The sequence below is a fragment of the Micropterus dolomieu genome, linkage group LG16, assembly GCF_021292245.1.
Source record: "Micropterus dolomieu isolate WLL.071019.BEF.003 ecotype Adirondacks linkage group LG16, ASM2129224v1, whole genome shotgun sequence".
In the NCBI taxonomy this organism is placed as follows: Eukaryota; Metazoa; Chordata; class Actinopteri; order Centrarchiformes; family Centrarchidae; genus Micropterus; species Micropterus dolomieu.
The window spans coordinates 2,411,334-2,422,806 of NC_060165.1; the positions used below are offsets into that span (position 1 = coordinate 2,411,334).

Genomic DNA, 11,473 nt, shown 5'->3' on the forward strand with positions numbered 1-11,473 from the left:
TGTTTAAGTATTTCATCTACAGAAGTGTTGCTCGTCAGTGCTACCAGGGGCCGCATTAACCTTTGGGGCCCTAAACCCCATGCCGCCTACTCTTTGTATGTATACAGTTTTTTTTCCATTTGGAATTTTTTTTCACTGTTAGGAATGTAAGCACAAAACTGAAATTATGATGGTGTAGAAAGTAAAGGGCCCTCTTCAAGACAGGACCTCAAGATCAGATGTAGCAGGACTAGGGTTGCAGCGGTATACTGGTTTCACGGTGGTATGAATATTGTTGGTTATCATGTCATGTACATTTGCTTATCTACGGTAATTAAATCTACCGTATCAGTTATTTAAAAAGATTCAGCTTAAAATCAAGTTTCATGTCTGTCAGGAGAACGTTTTGTGAAATTATAATAAAGAGTTTGACCAAAAAAACCCAAACAACTTGCTTTCATTCCCTTGGAGGTCATTGTAACTGACACTACTACTACTAACAACAACTGTATAATACCATGAATTAAATTAGCACAAAGCAGCCGACACTGAGGATCTCCTAGTGCCCCTTGAGTTTAACAAGGGTGTGACCATGCATTCTGTTCTCAAGGTTTAAGTTATGGGTTTGATGATTTGCTGCTTGTTAAGACCAGATCTTGATTTCACCAATCACCATGAGATTATCCTGCAGCCAGAAGTGACTAAAGCGGATTGATCTCTAACGAAATAAGGAACTGCAGCATCCATTGATTTCAGCTGGCCACTCGGGGGCAGCAGAAAAAGGTGAAAACTCATCGACATCCAGTATCACAGACAGGTGTCACAGTGAATGGCCCAGGAGATAGCTGCCTATTGAAACACTTGGAGTACTTTAATACAATGGGTGGTGATGGAACAGTGGTTAAGACACATGGCTTTAGTGTGAGAGACCTGGGTTTGATTCCCACTGCGACACGTTCAGCAATTGTAAGTCACTTTGGATAAAAGCATCAGCTAAATGAGTAAAAATGTAAATGACTAATATTGATTGGTGCAGCTTTATTGATTTGTACATTAGAACTACAGAGCAAACTGAAAGTATCAGGACTTAGCTAATCATTTGAAAGGGAGCGCACACACATCTTCAAGTTGAAATACTTTCATGTCTGTGTCAACACAAGCAAAAAGATTTAGACTCCACATAGTACCGATTGATAATAAACTTTAATTCAAGTTAAGATGAATGGCTGTGGAACATAGAAAACACACATTTCAGTATAAACATATGCATTCCAACGGAGTTCAACAGGTTGAGACCAGCTATCAGGAGTCTGTGGCTGAGCATCTCTGCAGCAAAGCTTAGTATGCATTACTCAGTGAAGCCAAAGAACAGTGAGTGGACACTTTACACGGGCATGGTGGGAAATGAAAAGTCTCTCAGCTCTTCTGTCAGTCAGCTGAAGAGTTTGTAATCACAAGCGCTGACTCTTTAACCTGGTTCTGAGGAAGGACTTGCTTTTTGGTCCCTGGATGCTGAGATTAAGAACGGTGGAAGGGAAAGATATCAAATGAAGCGGTCCATCTTTATTCTGGCTCTCTGGCTGGGCAGGTTACTGACCTTTGTAGTTAGATTGCAGAAAGACAGAATTATCTGGGAAACCTGACATAACATTTCACCTTAAATGCACATAAAGACTACAATAGGTGCACAGGTGCGTGAAGAGGAAGGTTGGGGTCACTTAGCAGGTTTACCCTGAGCCCTGAACCTTGAACCAGACCCGTCAGACAGTGTATCAAGGTCCCAGGTAGTCATCTGTGTAACCCTGCAGCTGCAGACACAGAACAGCTCACAGACTGCAGTGCTTAGCAGCAGTGTGCTCAGTGCTGCCTCTGGTGGCTAGAAGATATAAAAGGTGACTACCATTTTGTTCAGTAGTCCTGCTGTAACAGATTTAAGCCACCAGTGGCACAAATCTGTGGGCTCAAATTGGTGTGCTTGAGAAATTTCAGTTCTATGGCTGAGTCTGTAAAACTGAACAAATTGGCAGAGATGTTGGGTTTATGAACGAGTAGAAAAGATTTGTAGTTGTCTAAATACATCTGGTGCACAAATGATAGCAGAGGGGTTACACAAAGGCAGGGGAAAAACCAAGGGTCAACAGACCAAAACTTTTATTCTTTGTGTAACCTGACCACTGATTTGCACGTTTTATTTAAACATTCTCCTTATGTATCTACTACTCCAAATCTTTTTTACACATTGACAAACTTGGAGTTATCATGTAGTTTTTCACCAGGTTAACAAAAGCTCATAAGCAAGCACAGGCTTTGATATTATTACTCATCATTTCATAAGCTCAATATTGTACTGACCCATATGAGTCCATACATCCCGCTGGTGAATGTAAAAGAAGTCCTGCATCGTTACTATCCACTCTCACTTTGTTTTGTCTCCAAGGAGGGTGGCCTACCATCTGGTGCGTTCAGATCTCTAACATTCTTTCCGTAACTAATTTGTGACTGAAATGTCCAAGTTACAAAGATGGCTACCAAGGATCAGGGCTAGTGGTCCCCCTGCACAGCCACAAACCCGCCGAGGGTTTTTGGGCTTTGATGGACAGCTTGTGTTCCATTTTGATCTAAAGGACTCACAAAGGCTTTTGTTTAGATTTGTAGGGGCCACAGTAAATACTTTTCCGTACAACGTGAAAATGATTATGGTTAATGTATTTAACATCAGCACAATATATTGCCTATCAGCAGCTTTAATGAAGAAAAAAAAAAAAAAAGAAATAAACAAAGAAGAGAAGTTCCGGCCTTCGAAAAGTTAAATCTTACAACATGCCCATCATGATTACAGTAAACGGTGCAAAGTGTGCATCCTCTGAGTCTCAGGAGTATGTATTAACAGCTGGGTAGATGACAAACAAGTCAAACTCACACCCACAAATAAACTTGACAATGTTTATTAGCAATATTTGAAGAAAGTTATAATTTCTGTTAAATCTTATATCGAGTTCTTTTTGTCATTTTATCGTTTTACCTTTTAACAAGAACCGCACAAGATAGACTCACGAGGATAGATGTCTAGAAAATGTTTAGCACGAGCGCACTGACTTGGACATTTTTTTAAACCTTTTATAAGTTCATTTATTAATATGGCCTGCTTAAAGGCACTGCCACAATACAGGGGGTGGGGAAAAGCTACTGTCCATCACTCACACAAGACAGTCCATCCTAGTGTCTAGTATACATGGGGGGTGGGGTTGGGGGTTAATAGGTGGGGCTGCTATAGGTAAATCTCATAGAAATCGTCCAGCTCCTCGTGAAACAAGTCCCACTCATCCTCTGAATCTGTCACTTCGTCGTCAGTTCCTGCGGCGAGCAGCATGAGGAGCATCTCGCTCAGCTCAAACGTCACCATCTCCTCGTCCTCGTTGTCAAAGGAGTCGGTGCTTTCCCGCTCGTCAAAGATGTCCCATAGCGGCGTTCGCCTCGAGTTCTGGAGGTGGGGGGGGATTTGTTTATTTTTACAATCACGATGCCTGCTCAACCATTAACCATCTGATGATGACATCGTCTATTGGCCCAACACTACTTAGGATGAGTACCGATTTTCACATGGGCTTTTTATTCCCACTTATCAGAAAGGTTGTGAACGGTCAGAGCAGTACACTCAAAGTTTACAATAAACACTGCCCAATACTTGCTCTTACAAAATAAAGTGGAAAACAAAATCGAGCTAATGAAGGCAATAAATAGCTGAACTATGGTGTTTTTGCATTACAGAAGTGACTGGACTCTTTCATTCAGATTTTGTTATGCAATTCCACACAACTGTCCTGTAACACTTCTACCTTTACATATTTTAACTGTTGGTGGCACTCTGAAACTGAAAATTGAGCTCTCTGACAGTTTGTGCTCAAGGTGAACTGGACTGCATTATAATACAGAGTTAAGACATCTTCACTCTACATAGGTATCGGACTGTATTAATACAAATATACAACCTTTTAAGCGTGGTAGTATTTATTGCAGGTTTACTGTTTGCATTACACCTCAGATGTGTTTCTACACTGAACCGCACATTTTGGAGTGGCTTTTTATTGTGGCCAGCCTAAGGCCTTTTATTGTGGCCAGCCTATGGCACACCTGTGCAATCCCCATGCTGTCTGATCAGCATCTTGATATGCCACACCTGTGGGGTGGATGGATTATCTCGGCAAAGGAGAAGTGCTCACTGACACAGATTGTGACAGATTTCTGAACAATATTTGAGAGAAATAGGCCTTTTGTGTACATAGAGAAAGTCTTAGATCTTTTGAGTTCAGCTCATGATGAATGGGGGCAAAAACAGAAGTGTTGTGTTTATAATTTTGTTCAGTGTGCTTTTCTGATCTCCCTGCATGTTATTACACCTTCCACTTTCGAAATCCAGCAGAGGGAGCTACAGTTAAGGAGATGTAGTTACTGTTTTAAGGACTATAAAAGCAGACATGAGCACTGAAACTAGTGATTGAGTGACGTTTAGAGAGCAGGGCAGCTGATGGCCGGTATCAAATCAAAAAAAGTCAGGAATAATTCCATGCCGAGTACAATTTAATACAAATGTTATCTAGCCAGTAATATGTTGTTTCAGATGGAACCTTTATTAAGAAATAGAAAAATGAGTTCTGCTGAAGATTTCAGAATGTGATTCAGCTCCTTTACTCTCTGTAATATTAAAATTTATTTTTAGCGCTAGCCAGTGATGGTATTAGATTAGAGCTGCTGTCACTTAAGAGAAAGACAGCAAATCAGAAAAAGACGATAGTGACTTGAGGACATTTAGGGCTCCAAGCTAACTTTTTCACCGGCTTCAAAAAAACTCACAATAGGGAGCACCGACATCGTTCCACAGCAGCTCACTGACGAGGCTGCTGCAGGTGTGTCCGCAGACACTTTGTGTTTATCTGCCTCGAGAGCATAGGTCTCGGATTTTCAGTACCAATCCGTGTAATTACAATCTTGCTGTGACAATCTTGTTCGCATTAATGTATTTTAGGAATACTTATTGGTGAATAGTATGACAGTATGTTAGCAGACAGTGTGAACAGTTACCCGATTCCTGCTGTTGGATCCATTCTGTCTTCGCTGGGGCTGTGCTTCCTCCAGCCGCCCATCAGGAAAGGCGTGCTTGTAGAAGCAATTTGAGCCGAAAGGACACGTTCCACGACCCTCATCAAAGTATCGACACGGTTTACTCCTGGAGAAGAAGAAAGGGAAGCCAGAGAAGATGCACAGCAAGTTAGACTGTCTCAGTGATCAGAACACCAAAACACACCTCTAGTCTAATCGATCTTTGAGTGATGCATGTTTCCCAGTTGAGCTTTTCTTTAATTAAATGAAGACAACATTTTCTCAAGAGTTTTAGTTTTGTTTATTTTACTGCTTCCTGCTGAGTTTCCCACCATTACAACCCCCCTAAATTTGCAGAAAACCACAATGAACTGGCTCCCTGCTTCTCTGACTTGTTGTTTCAAACAGTAGACACAGACCAGTTGGTAGAATCAGTCTCTGTGCAGCAGTGATACTGTTATTGTTTAAAGATTGTGTAGTGAATGTATGGGAGTGTATTCTCTGTGGTCCCTGAATATAGGGAACAGTCTGTGTACCCCATGCCGTCCTTGTATTTCTGGATGAGTTTCTGCTTGTCGTCCTTATCTTCCACCCAGTACTCGCTGGGGATGACAAAGTTGGATGTGATTCGACACTCTGGGCAAGACCTGCAAAAAAACAAAAAACAAACAATTGGTGAGAAGGGTCCTAGAACATTGTAGTCAGGTTAAAGATTAGCTGTGTTGTCACACTGGGATTGGGCCAATGTGACATCCTGCCCATCACATTTTAATAAGAACACAACTTGTAACCTAACTCTTTAGTTAACCTGTCTATATCATTTAAGCATACAGTCTATCTTTATATTCTCAATTGTTTTCCCACAGCAGGGCTCGAGACTAACGGCGTCCTGGGGACGAGAAATATTCTGTAGGACACCTCTAGGACAAAAGGGACTATGTAGACCTAGATGTTTATTTATTACGCTTAGCAAATGACAAACTGAACCGACCAAGCGCTGACTACAACGGAGGCCGTCTAATCACACTGTTACTACAGTCACGCCGGACTCACACAGGAGGCCGGCTGCTCACCTCTTCCCGCGTTACAGGTCCATCTGTCCTCTCAGTGACAAACGGCTTGTTGACCTCTCAATCGCACTGTGTAGGCTAGCGTTTAGCGCCACACATCAATCTTGTCATGCAGTGAAAAACAAATCAACATTCTGATAACGCCGACTAGCGGCGAGAATCATCTCCACCCAGCTGATGAAACTCGGCATACGGCGTGATCGTGAAGTAACCTGTGCACGCTGAGCCGCTGCCAGCAGACTCGCTGGTAGAGTTTTGCATTACAAACATCTAAAACCTGAAGCACAATCTGGCTCTGTTTGGGACTGTGAGCTGCACTTCATCGGAGCTGCAGAAGTTAACATGAGGATTTGTGCTGAGATGTCTGCCTGATTGGCAGTGATGGTTTCAGTTGCTACCTCTGATGAAGTGCAGCGCACTTGTCTCATTCAGTACAGTCTGAAGGGGGGCACAGCAGAGTATAGGTCAGGTAGACTTTTAAAAAAAGATTTCTCATTAAATAATGACGTTAGTCTATTTTCTTCTGGACATGTCAGAACACAGATATGTGAGATTCTGAATGTGCAGAAAGTTTTTTCAAACAAGTTTTTTTTGTTTGAATTAAGCAAAATAAATATTATTTATTTTATCAATTTATAATAATTTATTATGTCACTAACAACTATAGAAGATAATAAAGTAAAGAAACAACATTTTGATTTTGGGACGCTATACGTTAACTTCAGGACGGTTCAAATTGTTTTTCAGGACGGTTCCGGGACGGAGGACAAAAAACAACTAGTCTGGAGCCCTGTCCCACAGGTACAAACATTCTGTTCAAACTGAGTTTTTTTTTTCTGTTTGTTTTGTTTTTAAAAGGCTGACATACAACAACAGGCTTAAAAATTATTCTGACCATAATTTCACAAACTCAAAATCTTAACGATTCTAAGATGAGCCCATAAAATACAAACTGGAACTTAAGAACTGCAGGCTACTTTGGAATCGTAAGTATTTAAATACAGTCCAAATTCACTTTTTAAAATAGAGGGGACATGAAAGTAATCTGATTAAAAGAGAAGGATTCCTTGAATATAGCACTCTGGTGTCATAGCTGACCTGACCCTGACTCCCTGAACCTGCTTATCTTAGCACTCATTAACGATTTGCCTATCCTGCATACAGCCACCTTCAGTGACCTTACTTGTGTCTAGATATGATGCCTTACAGTATTTCAAAGTAGACAAGCAGATGCTCTTCGTCTTTCAGCACACATGGAAGACATGAGCTAGAACTAAGTCTACCCCTGTAATTTCCTTTTCAGACAATTTAGAGAACTGGAACTATGAATATTTCTAACTAAATGGTTTTCATTTTAAAGCCTGCAGATCACCAACTCAATACAGCTGACATAACAAGGACTAACTGTGGAACCACTACAGATAATCGTGTTGAACTCATTAGTCCATTTGTGGATCGTGAATAGGTTACTGACAGAGGATTAATCAATGGCAATTTAGATCATTTATTTTTGTTTAATGGGTTTATCAAGAAGACATGTCAGACATTTGTTGGTTAAAGCGTCTCGGTTCTGTTTCGTGTGTCAGGTAGCTTTAACTGCAATATAATTTGGCTTCTACACTGTTTGTCACATAGACATGGCAACTTTTTCCGTCTTTAGTTTTAATGATCTACATGCTGAAACTAAAAAAAAAATGTATACGTATTTGACAATCTCTTGACCAAAGATACAGATTTAAAACTATTTAGCCATAGGGTGATGGAGCCCAGAATCTACTGGGGACACTTCCCAAATCCTAATTTGCCATGTATAAGTGACTCACTTGATGATTTTGCTCTCAAACTGCTTGGCACTCCTCCACTTGCGGATGCACTTTAGACAGTAGCAGTGGCTGCAGTTGGAGAGGATGCCGAAGCGGCGCTCACTTGGGTTGGCTTTCTCAAACACCACTTCCATACACACACCACACATCATGTCCTTGCTGCGTTGGATGGCAAAGGAAATCTCCATGTCTTTCTCATGGGCCTCGATGCATGCCTAGGAGAGGGAACAGTTAAACCAACACCACAACCTCCTCTCCAGTTCCCCAGGGTTCCGTTCCTTAGATAACCATCATCGACCAACAGCAGAGAATACAAAAGGTGTTCACTACATCTCTAATGTTACATCTCTTGCTCTAATAAACTTCTTACAGACTAGATGGTAATGTTTTATCAGGTTGTGTTCAGACTACAGTAGCACTGCATCAGCTCCCTTATTCATTTTAAATGTGACCACTGCACTGAAGCAGCTGTGGCCATTGTAGGCACAACATTTGAAGCTGGCTCAAGTTTTGCTGTAATGCAGTGCAGCATCCTCCAGCAACGCACCGCACTGGCCTGGCCAATCAAATACATGCAAATGCACATTGCAAGTAGATGACTTTGTAATGTGAACGGCATTCATTTACTGTTTAACATGTGGTTGTTGTGATGAATGAAAAATAACTTACCTTGATATCTCTCCAGAAGTAAATTAATTTAAAATGCTGTGCAGCGTTTTGGCAAACGGATGGACTACTTAAACTGGGCTTCCTGGACTATATTTTCACTACTAGGCCTACCTGATATGGCTGACAAAGTGTCAACGCTCAACATCTCTTACCATTAGACTACATGAGTTATGTTTAAATGGATTCTGCCAAGTTAACCTTGGGTCTCAGTTGTTGAGATTTTTTTGAAAGACTGAAAAAGCTCTAGTAACTGAAGCAACACACTGCAATCTGTCTGTAGTAAAGAGCTGAACGATCTGCATTTACAGTGGACTTCAAAACCTTAATTAAATACAACAAATCTGTGAATGAAGTTGGACTATATGAGCAAGAAACAATTAATCAAACACAGCCAAACAAACATAAAAATGGTGATATCCATAGAGGTCTTATAGTGAAATATAGATATTCTACAGATCCCCAAAGCCAGGGGGATGAACACATAGAAAACAACACAACTGATAAGTATCAAAGCATTCTGTGGAAAAGCTCCTATGTTATTCTCAGACATTCATTGTTCACGTTGCCTTGATTTCCAGGAGATGTCTGACAGAGGGATAGTGACTGCACACCCCAGCATGGCTGATGTGGACCCACCAGCAGGTTGTTTCTGTAACTGTTACCTTTATGTGATCGGAGCGCTGGTTGTTGTCAGTGGGGTGGAGCACCTGGAGGCCACACATGTCACAAACGTCGCCGTGGAGATAGGCGCAGTTGATTCCGTAGCGGCACTCTCCAACAGCAGCATACGGACAGAGCTGCTTCCTCAGCTCTTTGTTATCCACTGCTGCGTCATTGTCAAACTCCTCGATGAGAGGGACGGAGCTCTCCACCTTCACTGGCTCAGCTGCAACACAAGGGTGTATAATGTCATGCTACAGATATTAACAGATAATTAAAATGCATATCAAATACGGTAACATATAAAATAAATCAATATACTACACATATTTACATGCATAGGCTACACGTACACACCCAGAACATTCTGCAGTGCATTCTTTAAATTTGTGTCGGAGGAGAATGTAAACAGCAGGTTTCATCTTCACATAAAAAAAGAAATCTGTCATTTGGGAAACATTCACGTCGGTTTTTCAGTTGACTTAGTTCAGACCAAAGAAAAGTGACGGCTTTTAGTTGCAGTATTTGGGTTCACACTGACCGAGTGAATGGAGGCAAATTGAGTTCTTTTCAAGTGGTCTTGGTCCAGTTGTCTGGCCAGCATTGGAGTTTGAATAAAAGTGTTCACACGCCTAAATGGACCCAGTCAGATGGACACAGGATGTTTGAATCTCAAATAAAAGTACCCAGACCTCAAAGGGTTACAGACAAAAAAAAAAAAAAAATGATGCCAGCGTGGCAAGCCGTTCATCACTACGTTTCCAACTGAGCTGAGCATCCTGGAAAACTCAGCTACCTTGAGAAACACGCACACACACCCCGTTCAGAAAGAGGATCAGGTATGAGTCTATGTGCTGGCACCACCCCTTATTTCCATTTAATGATCAAATTATCTTGTGCCAGGTACAACATCAAATGTTAAATTATGAAAGACAATCCCAAAAAAAAAAAAAAAAAAAAAAAGAGTTGTTAAAAGTGTGAACTCATGGTTAAGTGTCCGTGAATGCTGGTCACTCACCTCGTCCACAGTACGGCTGTCCTGGAACAAACTCAGCAGCGTTGACCCAGTCTTGTGCCCCTGGACCAGGTGTTGGCCCACTGGGTTCTGGGTCTGATGGGACAGGCAGCGAGACAGAGGGCAGCGGCAGCGTCTGGGGGGCTGGCAGCTCCTCGTTCTTTGCCGGTTTGCAGTGTTCAAACCTGAGAAAGTGCAGAGGGCCAGGATGGTTACATCAGGATGTTTTTGTGGTCAAAGAAGGCAGTCATGGTGATGCGGTTGATGTGGTGTTCAAAGGTGAGGTAGCTGTCAAAGATGACTCAGAGGTTGTTGATCTGTGGGGCTGGAGACGAGGTGGAGTTTTTGATGGGGAGACTGAAGTTGTTGGTGTTGGATGGATTTGGTGGAAATGTAGATCTGGACGTCATCGGCGTAGCAGTGGAAGTGGAGACCATATTGACGTATGATATTTCAGAGTGGCTGGATGTACATGATGAACAGGAGGGGACCAAACACCGACCCTTAGGGGGTGCCTTGTGACAAAGGAGCGGTGGAAGAGGTGCAGTTGTTGATGCTGATGAACTGTTGTCTCTTGGTGAGATAAGACTGGAGCCAGGAGAGTGCGGTACTTGTGATGTTTGGGTAGGTTTCCAGTCAGGAAAGAAGAACGTAATGGTTAATGGTGTCGAAGGCTGCACTGAGGTCGAGCATGATGAGAATGTTAAGGTGGACAGATAATAATAATAATCCTTATTTGTAGAGCACTTTTCAAAAACAAGTTACAAAGTGCTTTAACAAGTGTAAAGAATAATACAAAAAAAGATAAGAGCATGAAAATTTAATATAAAATTAGTAAAATACAATAAAATAAAAGGGATAAAATAAAGTCAAATAAGATCGGGAAAAGCTCTCCTATAAAAGTATGTTTTAAGAAGGGACTTAAAAGAGTTCACTGACTCAGCTGACCTGATTTCCTCGGGCAGGCTGTTCCAGAGCCTCGGGGCCCTGACAGCAAACGCTCGGTCCCCTTTAGTTTTCAGTCGAGACTCTGGAACAGACAACAGACCTCTGCCCGAGGATCTCAAGGTACGTGCTGGTGCGTATGGGACTAAAAGGTCAGAAATATAACAAGGCGAGAGGCCATGAAGAGCTTTAAAAGTGATCAATAGAATTTTAAA

The 11,473-nt window shown here is 41.7% G+C and overlaps 1 protein-coding gene across 1 annotated transcript in view; it reads right to left on the minus strand.

Annotated features, from left to right (window-relative positions):
- Nucleotides 1-1,163: 1,163 nt before the first annotated feature.
- Nucleotides 1,164-11,473, minus strand: part of mkrn1 (makorin, ring finger protein, 1) — a 22,041-nt gene continuing 11,731 nt past the window's right edge. The window contains exons 3-8 of the mRNA XM_046071930.1: nt 10,317-10,498; nt 9,301-9,524; nt 7,970-8,184; nt 5,613-5,723; nt 5,059-5,203; nt 1,164-3,460 (exon numbers count right to left, since the gene is read on the minus strand). Coding sequence (XP_045927886.1) covers nt 3,248-3,460; nt 5,059-5,203; nt 5,613-5,723; nt 7,970-8,184; nt 9,301-9,524; nt 10,317-10,498 — 1,090 coding nt within the window. The 3' untranslated portion in view covers nt 1,164-3,247. The remainder of the gene's footprint in view (nt 3,461-5,058; nt 5,204-5,612; nt 5,724-7,969; nt 8,185-9,300; nt 9,525-10,316; nt 10,499-11,473) is intronic.